Below are 22,069 nucleotides of genomic sequence, written 5' to 3'. Positions count from 1 at the left end.
TAGAAATAACCACAGTATTAGGTTTGAACCTGACATTAAACTTTGATTAATCCCAAAATGGAAAGTAAAGCTAAATTGGTCACCTGGACTTTATTTGCAAACTACACCTGTGTCTATGACGATACATAATTATATGGCCACTTGAGGTAAAGTAAAATAGATAGAGTTTGACTCTGCTGTACGCTCCTCGATTTGAATTTTAATAATAGTTAGTAATTGTGCTGTACAATTATTATTTTATTGGTTTTTATTATTTTATATTGGTCAATGACTGAATAAACTGATTGATTGATTGATTCGCCAGTTGAGGATGAAACAGCATTTTATGAGAACTAGTAATCCCACTAATGATAGATTAGATAGCCATGTTCTTGTGCCTAGAAAATGAAAATACAATCAAAGGATTCAAATGTGTACAATGCATAGAATACTGAAGACTTGGAATATTACTCATGTGGTCCATGGGCTGCATGCTACCTTAGGGCCCCAAGGGGCCAACATTTTTTTTAAAAAAAAAATTGCTCCAAAATGTCTTCCAGGAAGGTGTGTGGGCATTCTGCCACATTTTTGGTCTCTTGGACCATTTTGGGGGCAAGAAATGCCTTTTTTTTTTTAAGGAAGTAACTTCTGGTCACTTACTGCTGTTAAAAACCCTTTTCTGGGCCTAAGATTCCTCACGAAGGCCACAAACTTACCAGAAATGTCCCTTGCTCCCCTGGAAGGTCTTTGGAGAGTGTATAGTGTTTGGGGGTGACAGTGTGAGGGAGTGGCTTCCCAAGGTTTCCTAGGATCTAATGCAGCCCCCTGGCCTCCCACAGCTGCCTGCCTCTGGCTTAAAGAAGTGTATGAAATTATGTCAAACATTGCTACAGTCTACTAGTTGCAGAAGTCAGTTGGTATGTATGTTACAGTGTGTGAATGGGTTATATATTCTGTGAGAACCTATATAAGGAAGGGTGGAAGGCATTGCAGCAACACCAAAGTGACTTGCAGCACCATATCTTTTACAGTATTTTGACAACAATCAAAATAGTTTGACAACTGCTTTGACAACAATCAGTCAATGTAGTCTTGATAGTTTTATTTTCACCTGATATCTATAGGTAGGTGGAATAAGTTTCATGTTTGTTTTACTGATTTAAGCTATCTTATTTTCTTTCTCTTACAGTATAATGACCTGTATTCATCCTGAAGCAGTAATTCCAGGCCTAAACTACATTTCATTTGCTAATGTTGGCACGAGTGGCTTAACTCCCAATGGTGTAGATCTGAGTATGGAGGCAAATGCTATTGCTCTCAAATATTTAAGTGAAAATCAACTGTCACAACTTTCTCTGAGTCATTCAAGTCAAAAGGATTCTTTGACTTCATCTTTACAGACTCTCTTGCACACTAATACAGACAAGACCTTTGTGGGTTTTGGCTTAATTTCCCCAAGCAATATGTCTTTTGCAACCAGAAAATACATGAGGAAATATGGGCTCTTACAAAGCTGTGATAGTAGTGATGATGATGAACAGCTGACCGATTATTACAGAAGAGAAGAAAACTTAAATCCTGTCCTACAGCTGGATTTCAGCCCTGCGATAGATGGCTTAGCCTGCTGGAAGGACCCTTCTGAAAGAATTGGCAGAAAAGAAGTTCCTCTTAATCTCATACACCATGGCAGTGAACATTGTAGTAGTGATGCGTCAAACTCAGAAGGCCCCATATTAAGAAATGTTACTAATGCAGTCCTTCCACTCAGAATTCTTCATCAGTCAAATGAAAGTTCAGAACCAGTTTTAAAAGACTTAAAGCCAAAAATGAAACTTGTATCTGGAAAAGCAGAGTTTACACAACATCCTGACAAAGAGAATCTGAATGTTCAGATTGTACCTGAAACACCACAAACGCCTACTGTTGATTACATAAATCAAGCAGACAACATGAATTCAGTGGGTACTTTTCTTGATGTACAGCAGCTCAGACAGTTGCCAAAATTATTGTGATCTTTGTTTTATTGCTGTCTGCAGGACTTTTCAGTATCAGTTTTGTCACAGTTCAAGAGCATCTGTTGGCTAAAGATCTCTGAGAGATGTTCTGGTGAAGGCTTGCCATTTCATCTTGGCCAATCTAGTTGCCTTGTACGATATTAGCTATTACATGAAAGACATGTTTACACCTCTGACATATTTCAGGTATCTTGCCCTAATGTGAACATGGCTTGTGTGATGTGATGTATGGTGGCTTCATGAGTTTTAAAAGGGGACAGGGTGCAACAATTAGTGTTGAAGCAGACAATGAATGTTTGCTACTCAGTTGATCTTTTTGGATTCACCTAAGCATTAGTATAATGCACTTCATTTTATAGCTCTGATTTTTTAAAGAATTTAAAATAAAATGAGGAAGTGGCTTTCAATTTCAAATCATGAAGCAAAACCAGCTCAGCAAATATCACCCATATCTTGGGTTTTGAATTTGTATCAAATATAAGGAACAAATGTTTCATGCATTGTTGGTCTGTTCAATTGGATTGTCCAAATAAAATGTACTATAATCTTTTCATATATGAACTTATTAAAAGCAGGTTTTTTAAAATTCATTTCTGGTCTGGTCTGTTGCATCACTTACCGAAATGGCTTTGAATCATCTTCCACAAAGAGGACTTGTGGAGTCTGGCCAAAGGGCCTTAAACAGTGACTTTAGTGGTGACACTTGTCTTTCCGTTCAGGTTCTTCAACTGCGCTGTTGGAATGCTTGGGGTGTTATTTTGCAGGTAGAATCACACTATCATTGATGAAACCCAACGGACATACCTTGGCCTGTCCTTGTCTAATGGTAATGGGTACTTTTCCATTTGTGCAGCCTATGGAAGTGGACAGAATCTTTGGAGAGATGACAGCCACCAAGTGTTCTACAACTTTTCCATTTCATTAAAAAAGCTAGCGGGAGATTGGCCACATTATTATTTCTTACCCACGTCTCCCTATGGAACATTAGTAAAGTGTGTCAGTGGTGGAGGGAAACATCCTAAAGTGCGTTGTTTTTTGATGCTCTCCACCAACCATAAAATAAAACCCATAGAAAGTTGGATTAAATAAGGGCCATGTTATTTGACGTATCTTCTATTTGAAACCTCATGCAGATCCAGCTGTGGTCAGGTGTCTACCCTAACTACCTCAGCCTTTTCTTGGGCAAAACCTCTGAGCCCCAAAGGCAATCCAGTACTTGGACTGAGCCCCCTAAACTTAACCCCCTCCTTTGGGGATTTGTGGAGCCCTAGTGGCACAGTGGTTAAATGCTGATACAGCAGCCACAAGGTTGTGAGTTTGCTCCCAGGCAGGGCTCTAAGGTCCACTCAGCCTTCCATCCTTTCATAGGTAGGTAAAATGAGTACCCAGATTGTTGGGGGCAGTTAACTTACAGATTATAAACCACTTAGTGAGTGCTGAGTGTACTGATAAGTGGTATATAAATGTACATGCTATTGCTATAAAGGTGAAATAACTGGGGGAAGACCCTTAGTTGGAACATTTTGTAAGGTTTTTCACTTATCTTTCCTTGTTCTTCTTTTGGACTTCGTTGTAATTTAATGGGAGTTCTAGAAGCCCCACATACACATACTTCTACATGCATGTGTGTATATACATGCACACACCTGCTCAACCCCCACTAAACCACCATTGCATTATTTGTTTATTAGTGAAGAAATAAACAAAGCAAGCAGTTTATGAAATCTTATGCTAGACATTTATTTCTTTCTCAAAAAGCTACAGGATTCCTTCTGGTAATTCCTTTCTATGCTAATATACTAGTTGAAGGCAAAAATGCACAACAGCAACAAAATATTCTGCTCGTGACCCCATTTACTCTACAACCTCTCAACACTACCAGTTATGATTTCCACACAATAAGAGTAAACATTTTAAAGAAAACCTACCCTTGCAAAAGGAGAGGATAGTTGAAGGGGGCCCATATGATAAACAGGAGAGCCTTTGTGATGTAGAACTTGTTAGAGGGTTGCTGGTATCTGTGAGGGAGCCCTGGTAGCACAGTGGTTAAATGCCTGTACTGCAAGCCAAAAGGTTGTGAGTTCAATCCCTTTCTCAGCATGATCACCTTACAAGACTGCTGTCCAAAACTGGATAAATATAACAAATAAATGAATAATTTATAGGAAAACACATCAAGCATGTGTGGGAAACTCCACATGCTCTCTTAATAAAAACTCCTCCCTTTAATCTCTGAAATAGGATGCTGGGCTACCCATGGCTATTCAGTGGTGTTGGTGTGTATGTGAGAGAGAATGCTTCTGCACTTGCCCAAGTGTTCTGGGGCGATCCAAACAGGCGTGTGAGAAGATGGCCAGACCTTAATAGACTATGCACCTCACCCCTATCACATGCTGCATTATGATACCCTGTGCCACACCCAAAGCCTCCTGGTCCCTGTTAGTGGAGGCCAGTACCCTCCCTGCAGTGCCTTTCACCACACTGGTCCAGGTATGTATTCTCTGCTGAAATAACCCTGCCTGAAAAATACTATATTGGATAATTAATGACTAGTTTCCAATATTTCTTCTTCAGCCATGGCCCTGGAATATCTAGTGGTATGATAACACTGCCTGCAAAACACGCTGCAGAAATAATCCAGGCTAACACCACTTTCTGCCATGGCTCAATGCAGTGGAACTCTGTGAACTAGTTTTTGGTTCTCAACTAGTATCTGTCATACATAATGGGCTGGAGGAGGGCATTGCCAACTGAAGCTTAGCCAGATAAGACAGAATTCATAGACACTGCTGTATTAGTCTGGAATATCAGTATACAAAGAGATCTTGCAAATACATCCGAGGAAGCTGATCAAGTCAACAAAAGTCATACTACAACTTCTTTTGCACTGTTAGTCTCATAGGTACCGTAAGATCTCTTTGCATACAAATAATACAGAGGTACTCTTGGTCAGTCAAAAGCAGATCAGGTAATAAGGATCCAACCTGTGATGGATAGAGATACCCTGCCCTGGAAATGCAAGTTTGCAACTTGGGTGTACTCCTGAAGTCAACCCTGAGATTGGTGGCACAAGTTTTAGTGGAAGCCAAAAGTACATTGGCAGATTTAAGACTTCTGCACCAACAGATACAGGCCTCACATCCTGTAGTTTGGGATTTACCAAAGTTAACCTGGTTAGGCTGGATGATGTTGGCATCTCAATGACCTAGGTTTGATCACCAGCTGCAGGACCCTGCAGTCCATTGCAGCTTCAGCTGAGTGAAGCTGTCAAGTTAGTGATACCTAACAAGCGTATATGGTGACTTCCACATGGCCACTTTGCTTGTCTCTGCTAGAGGTCCTATGGTGGCTTGAGGCACTGATGCAGATGTGCTCTTTGGTATGGACGACTAAGTTTCTAGTGGTGACTTCACCAAGAATCCATGGCAGATAGCAATTCAGGGCCTAATCCACCTGATAGGAATGGAGACTGATGCTTTCCTTGAAACACCATATCTGGGAATGGTGACATCCTGTTTGGACATCTATAATGTGCTCTGTGTGGGGCTGTCTTTCAAAAGTGTTCAGAAACTTCATCTGGTCCAAAAAGGTGCAGCCATAATATTTACTGGGCTTGTTACAGGAAATACACAACTTAGTTGTTAGAACAATCCTACAAGTCTGTTTGTTGGCATAATTCAAATTGCTGGTACTTACCTATAAATCCCTCTGGTATGCTTTTAGGCTATCTGAAAGATGGGACCTTTATGTTATCAGTCTGTCCACTCTTAGGAAACTTCAGGGGAGGCCCTTCTCTCAGTCCTGCCATCCTGGTGGGAACATGAGAGAGGGCCTTCTTTGTGGCTCCCTCCAGGCTCTGGAAGTCTGGTTTTGGATTTCATCTTATTGTCTTGTTTGGCTGGTGAAGACAAAAGCCTTAGGGGAATTGTTTATAATAAGGAAAGAGCTTTTGCTCCATGGTATGTTGTTATCATTTGTCTTTTAAATGATATTATTAATTGTGTAGATTAATTATATTCCAATAAAACTTTTGTATGTTTTTACCTACGGTATGTGTTTTATCTGTGTCTGTTTGAAATGTTTGTAAACCCAGTTTTGAGGAAAACACAGGAAAAATTAAATAAGTGACAACAAGTAATGCCAGTATGAAATATCTGGGTTTCTGGTATGTATTTTGATAGGATTATTATATTGCTAAATCTTGAAGTTTCTAGCAAGGATGTTAATTTGAAGGATTATTTCATCAGAATCCTATACGTATCTGCAAATAAATGCAGTTAATCTCAGTAAGATTTACTGTTAGTTAGATATGTATAATATTCCACCATTTAGCTAAGAAGAAGTAAGATTTTATGAGAACTGGTGCTGAATTCATTTCTAATACTGTTAATTAAAAAATCAGATGTCCAGAATAAAATGTGCAAATGCAGTTAGATAAGATAAGGACTGTTGCTGATCAGTAGTACAACATTGACATCCAAAATACACTGCAGAAATAATCCAGTTTGAGACTGCTTTAACAGCCCTGGCTTGGTGCTAGGGAATCCTGGGAATTGTACTTTATTGTGGCATCAGAGCTATTTGACAGAGGCTAAATGTCTCACAAAACTACTGTTCCCAGAGTTCCCTGGCATTGAGCCAGGGCAATTAAAGTGGTCTCCAACTGGGTTTTTTTGTTTTGTTTTGTTTTTTGCAGAATGTTTTGGTCCAGGGTTATACTTGTTTAAAATTATTGTGTTGATGGTGTTAAGTATGCTTTAGATTAGGAAGTAAAAATACTATACCATCACCTCAGTTTCTGCTTTCCTACCCTACTTGTGGTATTTTCTGACACAATATTGCCATCTCTTGACTTCTGTTCCATTTTAGACTTATGTGGATCAGGTAATGCAAGGGTGAGAAAGACACAGCTTTCCAAATGTTGTCAGACTGCAGCTTTCATTAAATTTCACTGCTAGCTATGCTGGCTAGGGCTTCTGGGACCTGCTGTCCAACATGTGGAGAGTCAAGCAATTTCTACACCAGAGATGATTTGCCATCTTACAAAAAAACCCTGTCCAGAGAAGAGGTTTCATTGAACCTCTTTAACTCTGTGTATGAGTGCCTTCAAATCCCCACCCCCCAATGCATGGCAACTCCATGAATTTCCTAGGGGTTTCTAGAGCAAGGAAGAGGTAGTTTGCCAATTCCTTCCTCTGGAGTGTAGCCTGCAGCACCTGGTATTTGTTGGGGCATGTACCATAAAGGTACTAACCAGGGTTGACCCTACTTAGCTTCCAAAGTCAGACAGGATCTGGTGCTTTTAGGATATTTAGGCAAGCTTATTTATAAATTAAATCCAGAATAACACCAATTAATATTGCATACTGTGCTGGTTCAAAATTTGGTGAGCTGGAAGTCCTAGTTCCCAGAATTCCATTGCTGGAGGTGCTAGTTCCCAGAATTCCATTGCTGGAGGTGCTAGGATCAGTGTTTGTTTCTCTCATGTAAAATGTACTCATACATACATAAAATGTATGATTCTATGATTCTACTCAGATATGTCTGATCACACCAAAGTGCTAGCAGCTTTAATTTCAAATGTATGGGTTCTGACTGGGGCTAATCAATGTTCAGCTTTAAGCACTCTGCACTTGCTCTGAGTAACATATTCAGGGGTAGCTCTGTTGGCCCTATAGCAAAGTACAGTAACATCCAAAATCCACAAAACAGTGATACATTTATTGGGTCAAGCAAAATACACATTATACATATTGCAAGTTTTCGAAGCTCCACTGGCTTCTTCATCAGGCAAAGATGTTAACAACCAAACAGGAGAAAAAGAAAGAAGGAAGGAAGGAAGGAAGGAAGGAAGGAAGGAAGGAAAGAAAGACTATCGTTATGACATGAATTCGCATAGCTGAACTAGGAGTCACCCCGGATCTGAGCTGCAAAAAGCCCGGTGTGATAAACTTCCATGTTAGCCATAGTCCTGCATTTGGTCAAGATGCTGTGGTTGTTCTTAGTTCAGAAAGACCATGTTAGCCATAGCCTGCATTTGGTCAACATGTTCTGGTTGTTCTTAGTTCATATGTTATGGAAAGGTATTCATGCAGGTGGGCTCCTCCTCCTTCTGGCCATGTGGATACTGGGAGTTTCAGTCCAGGAAATAAACTTTATATTCCATTTGCAAGACAAAAAGCTCCTGCCTTTGAGATCCAGTTTGTCTCAAATCCTTTCTGAGGCTACAAGTGTGCTAATGGAATTGAAAATTTATTTCCTGGACTGAATATCTCAGTATCCACATGGCCAGAAGAAGGAGAGGCCCACCTGCACGAATACTCTTCCATCACATCTGAACTGAGGGCAACAACCACAACAACATCTTGACCAAATGCAGGGCTAGGACTTAAATTGTTATCCCCCCCCCCCGTGTCATTTGTAACACCTTTGACTGATGAAGAAGCCAGTGGAGCTTCGAAAGCTTGCAGCACGTACAATGTGCATTTTGATTGGCCCAATACAAGTATCCCGGTTTTGTGGCTTTTGGATGCTCTGAGTAGCAATTCCTTCTCCGTTCCAAAGTTAAGTGAGAGTTTAGTCCAGTGGTGCCCAAACTCTGGCCCTCCAAATATTCTAGACTTCAACTGCCAGCTGGGCCAACAGTCAGGAATGCTGGGAGCTGACATCTGGAGGACCGAGGTTTGGGAACCACTGATGACTTGAGCACATTTCTGTTTAAATCAGCATCAAGTGAAGGAGTGGGGAAGTGGTTCCTAATCTTCCTCCCCGCCTTTCCCTGCCAGACTGGCTCTGACGTTCTGGTTTCCTGCCAAGGGAAGCGATGCTCGTGTTTCCTGAATGTATATATAACTCCAGGCACAGGGACAGTCGTGACTATTCTCCATGCAGCATTTCCAGCTTCCCACCAGAGTCGTGAGATGCTCCTCTTGGGCAAAGCCAGATCATGCCTCTTTCCTCAGATCACGATTACATTGAGCAGAGGAAGAGGTCTTGAGCAATGTCCATCCCTGTCCAGGGGGACCAGAAAATGCCCTCATTGCAAAATGGAGATCATCCCAGAAACATGGAGGGCCTGGGCAAATAAAAAAAAATCCTCCGCTCCAAATCACACACTGCAGGAATAATCCACTTTGAGACCGCTTTAACTGCCCAGGCTCAATGCTAGGAAATTCTGAGAACTGGGAGACATTTCTCTGTCAGAGAGCTCTGGGGCCACAATCAGCTACAATTCCCAGGATTCCCTAGCACTGAGCCAAGGCAGTCAAAATAATCTCAAACTGGATTATTGCTGCAGTGTGTTTTGGGCCATCCACAGTGTTTTCAAGAATGTTGTGCCTGAAACAAAGTTGGTGGCCCCTGAACCATCGGAAAGCAAAGGTGTCACTATCTCAGCCACCCATGAGAACCATTTGGGAGCATAAATATAAATGCATGCTGCTTAGGCCTGCTCCAAATGGACAATTTGGATGTGGAGTTTAAATATACAGTAAATGCGTGCTGCTTAGTCCTGCTCCAAATGGAGGACATTCCGGAATGCTTCCCAGACAGAAGGTGGAAAGGGAGGACGTTTCCTGGAAAAGGAGGATCTCTGGTCATCTTGAGCCCTGTCTGTTTAAACAGCTCAGCTTCTTCAAAGGGAACGAGGCCAATCTGCTGAACATTTGTCTAACAACCATCCATTCAAAAGCTGGGATCTTTCAAGGCTCTCTGCTCCATCAAGGTGGTCCCTTTTGACCTCAGTCGATCCCTCCTGGCCAGTCAGCTGCAGAAAAGATCTGAAGGGCCACCTTCACCTCCATTTGCCCAAAGCAGAGATTTAAAGGGAGATCGTGCCCTGTGATGGCCCCAGAACCTCTCTGGGGCTGACCCTAATCCATGATCCCCTTTCCTTGTCCTTGCAACGAATTGGTGTCACTTTCAAAAAGCAGCCAGTGCAAGGTGAGCACCACATGTCCTAACCTCAAAAGAGGAGAAGGCACTGCGAAATGTAGGGCATTCAAGAAAAAAATGTAGGCATGGCCACACAAAAGCTAAAAATGCTAACATAAATTAATTCCATATGGTTGGTTTACAGCTGTATTGCATAGCTTGCATTTTATGATCCTTGCAGTATTTTTATTTTATGTCATTTTTACCGTTTCCTCCTATTTGCAGCAAGGACAGGCTGCCAAGTAGACCTATGCCTCGAATGGGCTTCTGTAGCGATGCTCCAAATGGAGGGCATTTTGGAATTCCCCCTGGAAAGAAGGGTAAAATGTAGGACATCTCCTGGAAAAGGAGCAACTGTACTCAGGATCAGGGGTCTCATTTTTGTCCTAATTGTAAACACATACACTACTTGGAACAATGTACCCTTGCTGTTTGACTGGGTGGCCCTTGCGGTCTCTTCAAACTCTATGATTCTTTGATTCTATCTATCTATGTTGTTGTTGTTGTTGTTGTTGTTGTTGTTGTTGTTGTTGTGTGTCTTCAAGTCGACTTATAGCGACCCTAGCAAGGCGAACCTATCCTGGGGTTTTCTTGGCAAAATTTGTTCAGAGGAGGTTTGCCATTGACTTCCCTTGAGGCTGAGAGAGTGTGACTCCCCCAGGGTCATCCAGTGGGTTTCATGGCCAAGCTGGGATTTAAACCCTAATCTCCAGTCCACCGCTCAAACCACTAGGCCTCTCTATATAAGCATAGTCAGACTCAGGATCAAAACTATAGAAAGGGATGTAGTTCCTTTCTTAAGAGATCACAGAGTCGTAAGTGTGAGGTTCTCTGTTTGGAGCAAATCTAGACAAAATTGTCACACTGTTGTCTTCAGAAGGCCAGCCACAAGTATGATCTGGAGTGCCTTCTCCAACGTAGTATCCTCTGGATATGTTTTACTACAACTTTCCGAATCCTCCATCTGTCGGGGATTCTGGGAGACGCAGTCCAAGGCAGGAAGAGGACACCAAACTGAGGAAGGGCAGATTGATCTTGAAAAGGCCTTTTTATAAATCTAGGATGCATCTACAATGTAGAAAGAATGCAGAATTTCAAGTTTGATACCACTTGAAATGCTGCATCTCCATCCTATGGAATCCTGGGATTTGCAGTTTTAAACACTCCAGGATTCTGTAGGATGGAGCCATGGCAACTAAAATGGTGTGAAACTGCATTATTTCTACAGTGCAGACCACTCAGATCAGAAATGGGCGACTGAGGCGGATGTTTCTGGACTGCAAATCCCACAATCCCTCACCAGGGGCTATCCTGGGGAAGGCTGCTGGGAATCGTAGGCCAAAGGATATCTGCAATCCTAGAAATAAAGACATCTGTACAATAAAGGGGAATGAAGAAAGTGCCAATGGGGGCAGTACAATTCTTATTTGGGAGAGTAATGCCCTTATCATCCCCATAGGTATATAGGACTATACTCAAGAAATGGTGGGACTGGATCTGGTGAGGCTGCAATTTTAATTTAAATTGATTGTGTGCTTATTTATTTAATTGTGGCATGGTATTAGTCCCTGCTTTTCGAAGCAAATCGAAATGGGTATTGATTATGAGGACAGAGCCAGGCAGGATGGGATGCAGTCTTCTGAAAAACTTCACTGACCCAAGGAACGGCCTTGATTCTTATTGCTTTGAAGGAGAGAAAGAACTGCCATGCAAAATTTAACAAACTTCTGAAAAATCTCAAGGCATTGTAATGGTGATCAATGAAGGTGCTGCATGGGAACCTCAGAAGGCTCCCGTCGTCGTTTTGTTTTATTTTATTTGATGGTGGGATCTCCCCTCTTTGAATCTATCTCCTCTCCCTCTGAGGAAGAAGTCTACAGTGCATTTGCAAAAAAGCAGGAGGGAAACAGTTACTCCAAAGCAATTAATCGCAGAATAGAGGAGGAATGAAGTGGATGTCATTGCCTAAATACTGTCCAAGGTTGCCCGATTAACTAACAGCGGTTTGAGTGTTGGGCTACTAGAGACCAGGATTTGACTCCCCACTCAGCCATGAAACCCAGTTGTGCAAGTCACATTCTCTCAGCCTCAGGGGAAGGCCAGGGCAAACCTCTTCTGAACCAATCTTGCCAAGAAAACCCAACGATAAAGTCGCCTTAGGGGTCACCTTTAAGTCGGAAAGGACTTGAAGGCGCACACAACATGCGATATTATGCTATATAATATGCTATATTATGCTCGATTATTATGCTATGTCATGCGTTTTGGATTTTTTTTGTACTTTGTACTTTTCTATGTATTTTTTGACTTCTTGTATCATTAATATATTGTATTATGTTTGCTGTGATGTAATTGGTGGGGGCGGGTGTACTTTGTATTTTGCTCCCTTTGCTTTGTAATCCGCCTTGATTCAGCAAGGAAAAGGCGGAATATAAATACATCATATTATTATTATTATTATCATCATCATCATTATTATTAACAACGATATGCCTCCTGCCTTTCTCTCATTGTCCCACTCTGCTTAGGAGCCACAGCTTATTCACTACTCAGTTTGCCCATTCCCAAAGATAGTGGGCCCCTTCCCATGAAAAGATTTAACCGTATTTACTATATTAGGCATTATTGTTATTATTAGTGGATTTACACTTTGCCAGGTGCTCTTAACTGTAATTTTGGATCCTCAATGATCCAGATTCCATCCAAGAATCAATGAGGCAATGTGGCAAACCATCATCATTATCATCCTTATTAATATATAATATGAATGGGCTTTTGTCCCTCTCTGCTGCCTCTTTTCCTTTCTTTTCGCTCCATCAGAGGCCACATTCAACCCGGCCTGCTATGAACAATGTTGTTTGACTGGGGAAGATTTTAAATATCAATTTCCTTTGTCTCCTAAACTGCACCAAGCAGGCAGCTCCCTTCAGTCCCTGGCTCTTTCCCCCCCCCCCTTTTAAAACACACACACACACAGAGAGAGAGAAATTTCCTCCTCCTCTTCCTCCTCGTATCTGGACCCGTTTTATTTTGGCTCATTAAATTAAATTAAGAGCCGGGGCGGTGTTCCCTGTTTAATACACCGAAGTGTGTGCTTGTCTGTGTGTGTGAGAGAGAAGCGGAGATGGATAACAACCTCCAAGAAAGCGAAGAGAAAGGCCTCGTTATTCAAATGTGGGCAGTCCTGGTGCATATTTTATTACAACCCCCCCCCCTTTCCCCCTATAATAGTCTCATCGCTCTCTCTTTTTGCAAAAGCGCCTCTGAAAGCGCAAATACACACAGTCTAGAAAAGCTATAAGGCATGCATTCCAAAGTCTCTCTCTCTCTCTCTCTCTCTCTCTCTCTCTCTCTCAGTCTGCATATCCTTGCAATAATTTTCCGCTTTCCTTCGATAAAATTGCCAAATAATAATGAATCATTTCATAAATAATGGGTTTAAGGGCTTATCAGGGCAGGCGGGCCAGGGCGAGCGCCTTATCTCTCTGGGCCACCTTGCTCCAGGGTTCCGCTCTCCATACTAAAGAGGAAACTGGACTGGAGCAGGCAAGGAGGGACACATCTCTCTCTTCTCTCTCTAGTCTTTTTACAGGGAGGAAAGAGAGGCGGGTTTTGTTTTAGATTTTCATTATTTATTTATTTGTTTTAAGAAAGAAAAGCAAAAACACACATCTAGCCGCCACGAATAGATTCCCCCTCCCCTCCCCAAATGGCTCCAGTCCTTTTCACCCGTGAAAAGCCAAATGGTGAGTAAAGAGAGAGGAGGTTTATTTTCATTTCATTTTTTTAAAATAGAAAGAACCCAATATTATTTATTTTCTCACGGGTTTCTCTCCTTCCTTCCCTCCCTCCCTGCCACCCCCTTCTGCGTTTTTCTTTTGCGTCGGGTGTTTGTGGGGAGTCGCAGGTTCAGACAGGGATACCATTTTTAAAAAAATAAAAATATAAAAAGGTTGCCTAAAATAATTTGGGTCGTTCCTAAAATAAAAGAGCCTCGCCCCAATGTGTGTGTGCGCGTGTGTGTGTGTGCAATGTGTGTTGTTTTACAGCCACATTTAATATTTCTCACTGAAATATTTAATAAGGAAGGAGAAATTCCAAAATTACCCGTGTTTTAGTATATAATAAGATAGATTCCTATATTAAGATTATAGGAATGGATGATAGATTAATGTAGATAATATATATTAAAATAGATTAATATATTAAGATAGATTGCTATTTAGATAAATAGATAGATACATAGATTGATGGATAGATACGAAAGAAAGAAAGAAAGAAAGAAAGAAAGAAAGAAAGATTATTTGGTGGCGAGGCAGCTGGTTTCCGTTTGCCAAAGGCCAGGCCATTCTCAGCTGTGCGAGGTGAACAATAACTGAAGGCCGCCATCTCCAGTCGGAGCGGCTGTTTCCTAAACCGCTTTGAATCCGGATCTGTGCTTTTACAGGAGGCGAGAAGATTTTTTACTACTATGTGTTATCAGGCCCCTGGTTTCTAATTCTGCAGAATAAAGGCGATGCGATCAGGGGTAGGCTCCATGGTATATTACATTTATTCCAAATTTACGCATACCGACCGGGGAGTAATTCCCGGCGGGTTCAGTGGGGATTACTCCCGAGGGGATGCATCCCCCTCCAATGGACCATCGCGCATCCTTACGCAGACCTGGCATTGGTGGTGGTGGGTTTGAGGTTACCATATAAAGATTTTTGCGAAGGCAAAACCCAAGAGATGAGGATGGCGCCCTCCCGACCAGGCGAACAAAGGCAGGGCTGGCGGAGGAGGAAGGCCTCCAGCTTTCGAGGGATCCCCCATTTCTTGGCTCGTCTCTCCTCTCTGCCAAAGGGAAGGGAATTAAATGGGGATTGCGAGAGGAAAGGCTACCTTAAGAGGAGGCTGGAGGAGTAGTCCTTTCTCTCGGCAGATACACAAGGAAGGGGCGCTGGGAAGCCTCCGAAGGCCCGCTGGGCATTTGGGTGCCCTTGCCTGCCTTTTGGGGAGAAAAGGAAAAAGAGGGTGGCTAAGGGGAGCCAGCACACACAGGCACATGCTCTAGGAAAGGGGGAATATATAATAGAGAGATGGATCAATCGATAGATAGATAGATAGATAGATAGATAGATAGATAGATAGATAGATAGATAGATAGATAGACGCTCTTACTTTCCAAGGATATATATATATATATCTCCTTGGAAAGTAAGAACATCTGTCTATCTATCTAGAGAGAGACACACAGAGAGAACGCTATTTGTGCTACTAAATAATCCAGACTCTGATTGAGACTTTCCTTTTCTTCCAAAGGAATATATATCGAAGAAAAGGAAACGGAGAGGGAGAGGGAGAAAGAAAGAGGGAAGAAGGGAGAGAGAGGGAGAGAGAGAGAGAGAGAATGCAATCTGTACTAACAATAATCCAAACAATGATTAAGCCTTTTCTTCGAAAGGAAGAATACACACACACACACTCACACCCACACACACACGTGTGTATATATTCTTCCATTCGAAGAAAGGGAAAGGCTTGATCGGGGTTGATATATATATATATAGCGAGCGACAGAGAGAGAGAGAGACAGACAGACAGACAGACAGACAGACAGAGACAGACAGACAGAGAGAGAGAGAATGCTATTTGTACTAAAAAATAATCCAAACAATGATTCGACGTTTTCTTTTCTTCGAAAGGAAAAATACACACACACACACACACACGTGTATATATTCTTCCTTTCAAAGAAAAGGAAAGCCTTGATCAGGGTGTGAGTGTGTGTGTGTGTGTGTGTGTGTATATATATATATATAGAGAGAGCTATTTGTCCCAAAAATAATCCCATCCTTTCCTCGAAGTAAAGGAAAGGCTGGATCGGGGTTTGTGTGTGTACAGAATGAGAGAGCGAGCTATTCGTGTTTTTTTAAACATCCTGATAAAATACAAGGCGCATTTGAATCTGGATCATTTTAAAAGAGAGGGACTTTCCGTGTTGTTTTCAGAGCACTATTTCTCAGCTTGACAAAAGTCCTATAAAATTGGACAGTCTTCTTGCTAAACTTTTCTGCAGAGGAAATGGGCATCAATGTCCAGAATCCTGGTTATAATAGTCAGAATAAAAATATCTCCCCTTTCCCACCATTCCTCTGATCCTGAATGTTTTCCGATAAAATCCCCCCTCTTTTCCCCCTCCAGGATAGTGTTTCCTTTCTCCCCCTCCTTTTTCTTCCCTTCTCATTTCAGAGATCGAAGAGCCAAGAATAGTCGAGGAAGCTTCTTCTTACTGTTCGTTTGTCGAAGAATAAACACAGATAATGCACTTTAAAAAAAAAGTCAGTTTCCTCTAGTCGACATATTTGGGTTTAGCCATGTTTAATTGCCGGAAAAAAACATCAAACAGATAAAGACTGTCTTCTGAGATAGAAAGCGCTGTGTCTTTGTTATACATTCGGGCAGATAATTGAGATTAGTATCAAATACAAGCATCACGGCCCATAGTCCCGACTAGAGGAAATGCACCAAATAACTGGGTGAGGGAAGCCCTCTGAATGTTAGGTTTTCTCTAATTCGGATTTGGGATTCCGATCCACAATTATACCCAAAAGGATTCCAGTGTTTGTGTGTGTGTGTGTGTGTGTGTTTATAGATTGGCAGAGAAATAATCTGGAGTACACGATTACAGGAATATAGGATTGCAGGTCCGAACAGTCCCATGTATATGGTTAGTGCAACAACATCCCAAATCTACAAGACAGTGATAACTTTATGGGACCAAGCAAAATGCACAAAATACAAAATCTCTCTGAAGATGCCAGCCACAGATGCTGGCGAAACGTCAGGAATAAACTCTTTATAAAACATGGCCACATAGCCTGAAAAACCCCACGAAAAACTATGCACAAAATACACGTTGCAAGTAAAATATATGCCGAAGGGGCATGGTTCACCGTAAATCCTGGTGAAGAATACGACAGGTGTAGTTTCTGATTGTGGCCAAGAAGGGGTGTGTGTGTGTGTGTGTGTGTGTGTGTGTGTGTTTAAATTGGCTTTTTAAATTAATTCCCTGTTTTATGAATGTCCTGGAATTTAAATTTTGAACTGTGGGTTAGAACAAAATGATTTGATTCTGTCTCCAAGGTACTGATTATGAGACTCCTGAACCCCCCCGTAAAATAAAAAGGGCTGACAAATGTAAAGATAACAACGAATCAGGAGGAAGAGAGGTTATTTGATCGCGGCGCCTATGGTTACAGCTATTATTGTTATTATTATTATTATTATTATGCTTCATAAATAAAGGTTAATAATAATAATAATAATAGCATCCCAGTTGGTAGACTTCTCCAGGGGACTCAAGAGGGATAAAGGAGCTTGTGGTTTCAAATAGTTCCGCCCTAACTATCTCGGGGATCGGGGCTTCCTTGCTAAATTAAAGGCCCTCCAAACACAACGTAGTGGTTTGAGTGTTGGATTTGGACTCTGGAGAGCAGGGTTCGAATCCAAACTCGGTCGTGGAAACCCACTGGGCGACCTTGGGCAAGTCACACTCTCTCAGCATCAGAGGATGGCCACGGCAACCCTCCTCTGAAGAAATGTGCCAAGAAAGCCTTGTGATAGGTTCGCCTTAGAGTCGCTATGAATTGAAAACGACTTGAAGGCAAACAACACACACACAACACACACAACTACATGCCCACAAAAGGGGAGGGAACAGAGAGCTAAGGAGGGAGAGGAACAAAGAGCCAAGGGAAAAGGCCGCCTTCCCTGCCTAAGGCGAGCAAAGGTTGTGAGAAGTAGGGGCGCTGACGCAAGCTTCTAGATCACATTGGTCTCAAAAGTGGACGACTAGACAAAGAGGGGGGTTGTGGAGGGGACAAAGCACCCTAAAAGGAGAGGCGGGGTTCTGTGAAGACGGGAAGAAATAGTGCAGTTTGATACCACTTTGAGTGCTTGTAGCTCCGTCCTACGGAATCCTTGGATGAGTAGTTTTACAAGGTCTTCTCTGCCAAAGAGTGCTGCTACCTGACAAAACTCCAAATCCCAGGATTGTGTAGGATGGAGCTCTGGCTGTTCGAGTGGGGTACAACTCCGTGATTTCTACAACGTGGATGCACCTGGCAAGGAGCCTCTCTCTGCAGACCTTTGCCGCCTCAACTACAGAGATGGGAAAAGGGGGATATTTGGGGGTGCATAAGGCGAGATGGAAGGCATTGCCTCGTACTCGCTCTCTACTTGGCGTCCATATGAGAGATTATAATTTCCCAATATGAGGGGGGGGGGGGTCCAAAGTGCTGCCTTCCTTCCAAGATGGACTGCTCTGCTTGAGGATGGCAGTTTTCATACAGAAAATAAGAAATTTCCATCAGCTGGGAAAAGCAAGAAGGCTGCACTCCTAAACAGGCTGAATGTGACACAGAGTCAGGTCCTTTTTGCCCTGCCTAGCATATTGCACTTTGATGACACTTGGTCTGCCAGGGTTTCAATCCCAATGGATCATAGGATTTGGAGTTTAGGGAGGTTTGCTTAGAATTTTTAGGCGGGGAGCTCTAGTTCCTCCCCCAAACTATAGCATCCAGGACGTTGTCAGGGCAGTTAAAAAGGATACAGAGCACTCTAATTGTGTAGTGGGAAAGAGACCCAGATATCTCAAAGGGGAGAAAAATCTCCCTCCCTCCCTGCAGGTTTTCCTTTTTGTGTGTTGTTCCTCCCACAGCTTTTTGGGGTTTCCAAGAGGGTTTCTCCCACCCTTTTCCCAGAGCCAGAGCTATGGCTGACCTTCCTCCATGGACTGACAGAGAAATAACCCGAAATTCACGATTACAGGAATACACGGTTTCAGGGTTGAATATTGCTGTGTATATGATTAGTACAATAACATCCCAAATCCACAAAACAGTGGCACAAAGGTGGGGCCAACCAAAATGCACAAAATATGTGTTGCAAACAAAATGCATGTTAAAGGTAAACCCTGATGAAGAATATGGCAATCACCCTGAACTGTAGTTTCTGATTCTGTCCAAGAAGGGGTGTGTGTGTGTGTTTGTGCGTGTGAGAGAGCTGGCTTTTAAAATTCCCCAGTTTATGAACCTCCTGCCTCCCTCTTCTCTCTTGCCTCCGCGATTTAAATCCATGGTGCCAAATCCCACAATCACACCGAATTAAAGCCGCTTTCCTTCCTTAGGTGTCTCCTGCGATTTCTTGCAGAGATGGATGGAAAAGAGAAGAAGAGCACACAGGCTTTGTGGAAATAGGAGATAACAGGTTGCTGTGCTAAAGAGGGGAATTCCTTGCCTCCCTTGGAAGAATGTCACAGGATTGAATTAAACTGATAGGAAGGCAGCCAGAGAAGGATCCCGAATTGCTGATATATATATAAAATAGGCTTCCTCATATTCTCTGCTGTTCCCCCTCACATACCTGACCCCCCTCCCTCGCAAAAAGACACAAAAAGCACCACCTCAAACCTGCTTTTGTTCCAGTGAAGAAATCTTTTCACACTACAGAGTTATAGCGCTATGACCCCACTTTAACAGCCATCGCTGCATCTGAGCGTTCTTGAGGCTTCGGAGCAGCCACGGAGAAGGCCTTCTCCTCCATTGCCACACAAGATATATCTCTGGGGCTATGGAGAGAAAGACTTCTTCCAGAAGATCTCAAAACAAAGACAGGCTCCTATGGGGAGATATGGTCTTTCAGACAGCCTCGACCCAACCATAGAGGGCTGTATATGTTATAAAACCACTACAATGCGATGTACAGTAATGGTTTTTGAGCGTTGGGTTACGAATCTGGAGACCAGGGTTTGAATCTCCACTCATCCAAGGAAACCCACTGGGTGACCTTGGGCAAGTCATACTCTCTCAGCTTCAGAGGAAGGTCAAGGCAAACCTCCCTTCTGAACCAGTTTTGCCAAAAAAGCCCCGTGATAGGGTCGCCTTAGGATCCCCTTAAGTCGGAATCGACTTGAAGGCACACAACAAAGTTGTAACCAGCACTTTGAAGTGTGCCCCAAACCCAAACAGTGAAAGTGTTGCAAGATGGGAGGATTTCCATTGGGCTTGATGTATTTGGCTAGCTCCTTATATCGGTTTGAGCCCTGCGTCCCAACATCATATTTCAGGGATAAAAACCACATCCATATCCAAGCTGAAGATCGTTGTTGTGTGCATCCAAATCATTTTGGACTTGTTGAGAACCTATCATAGGGATTTCTTGGCAAAAAGACCAACCCATTTTTAGTATTACCTGCAACGGGGGGGGGGCATTTCTCCCATGAAATCCATGGCCTAAACATGCAGTTCGCATCTTTCAGGGCACCTCTTGGCACATTTACTCAGAATTTACTCAGAATTAGTAGTGATGCTTATGGCTCCCAGAGAAGTGTGCATAGGATGGCCAGCTTTTAGGAAGTACATGAAGCTTAGAGAGCCATTTTAGCCTGCAAAGACCTGGCTAGTCTCAATTAGAGCAGACCCACTGGATCAATGCATAAAATGGTGGGTCAAAATATGGATACATCCCATTAATTCAACAAGGAAACCTAGGAGAGAGTTGAGCCACCAAAGAGATGAGGTTTCCAACATGTGTTTTCTGCCTCCTGGGGGGGACCTGCCACTCGATTCAATTGTAGCATTATGATTCCCTTTTAACTGCCATGGTTTCGACCTAGGAAATTCTGGACTTTGTAGAGATACTGGATGGGTTTTCTGGCTAAGGGTTGTAAATGTGTTGGTGCTGAGTACCTCCAAGTCGTTCATATCCATGGTGACCCCAACACGGGCTTTTCCATAACAGGTTTATCTCCCAGTGGGGTTTGCCTTAGGGTTCAGCATTAATCGGAAAGGACTTGAAGGCAATAACAATAAACCCCCTGTTAAGTTCTTGCTAAATTAAATCGTATGGTGTGAAAGTCGAGAGCCAGTGTGGCACACGAAAACAACAACACTGTAAAGTTCTAGACCATTCAAGTGTGAAAGTCGAGAGCCAGTGTTGCCTAGTGGTTTGTGCGCTGGACAATAGATGACTCTGAAGACCTGAGTTCTAATCCCGGCTTGGTCATGTAAACCCAATGGAGGACTTTGGGCAACTCACACTCTCTCAGCCTTAGAGGATGGCAATGGCAAACTCCCTCTGAGCAAACCCCCACGGTAGGGTCGCCACAAGTCGGAAACAACTTTAAGCCACACAACAACAACAAGTAGTTCGAAAAGGTCCCCAGGCTTTAGCTAGTAGACATCACTGCCGTCTTATGTCTTTTTTTAAGGGTTAAGACTGCAAGGATCTACACCTTGAAAATCTAGAGCCATTCAGTTCAATGGGGTTTACTCTTGAGTAGAGTCTTGTGGTGCCGGTAATTTCTTTAAAAAACCACCCCAAGGCGGCCCTGCAAAGACAGGAACGGATTTCGGAGTTCAATTCCTTCAGCATCCGTTATTATTTTCCTCTCCGCCGCCGAGAGAGGTTTAGACCTGAAGCGTGAAATTAAACAACCCGCAGCTCAGCGGAGAAAACCCGACGGAAATAATTACGTTGCACTTAAGCGGTCTGAAATATGGGGCTTTTTTCCTCTTTCTTCCGCCTTCTTCCAAAGGCCCCTGTTTCTGGATGCTTTATTACAGTGTGTATGGCTTTTGTAAATGGACCACAGGCAGTTCAAGTTGCAATCCTAACACACGTTTTAAATTAGAGACCAAATCTTATCCTATGTTTAGTGGGCCTTGCAAAAGGTAGCAAATCCCAGGAGCAAAACCTGGGTTAACCTTCTTGTGTTAAACAGGTTAACTTGGGTCAAAAATCCATCCTACTTCCAAGAATTTCAAAGGTGTGTGTGTGTGTGTGTGTGTGTGTAGAGAGAGAGAGAGAGAGAGAGAGAGATCTTGTAGCCCCTTTGAAACTAACTGAAAGAAAGACATTGGCAGCATGAGCTTTCCTAGACTTCAGTCTACTTTCTCAGATGCATTTGGAAATGCAGTATTATTAAAAGAAGCAAAATTCACTCTTGCACATGGGGAAAGGGAAGCAACGTGCAGCCCCACCTCCATCCCACTGCATCTGAGGAAGTAGACTGAAGCCTAGGAAAACTCATGCTGCCAACTTCTTTCTTTCAGTGACTCTCAAAGGTGCTACAAGATCTCTCTCTACAGACTGATTCT

General features: G+C 42.7%; 1 protein-coding gene across 1 annotated transcript in view; it reads left to right on the top strand.

Annotated features, from left to right (window-relative positions):
• STIL (STIL centriolar assembly protein) overlaps positions 1–2,560 on the top strand; it is a 29,086-nt gene extending 26,526 nt beyond the window's left edge. Inside the window, exon 17 of the mRNA XM_089515095.1 lies at positions 1,169–2,560. Coding sequence (XP_089371221.1) covers positions 1,169–1,991 — 823 coding nt within the window. The 3' untranslated portion in view covers positions 1,992–2,560. The remainder of the gene's footprint in view (positions 1–1,168) is intronic.
• Positions 2,561–22,069: the final 19,509 nt, after the last annotated feature.

This window comes from Sceloporus occidentalis, unplaced genomic scaffold (assembly GCF_023333645.1).
Source record: "Sceloporus occidentalis isolate IW3139 unplaced genomic scaffold, rSceOcc1.0.p SCAF_3, whole genome shotgun sequence".
NCBI lineage: Eukaryota > Metazoa > Chordata > Lepidosauria > Squamata > Phrynosomatidae > Sceloporus > Sceloporus occidentalis.
The sequence above is the reverse complement of the archived record's forward strand: the minus strand, read 5'-3'. Positions and strand labels throughout refer to the sequence as shown.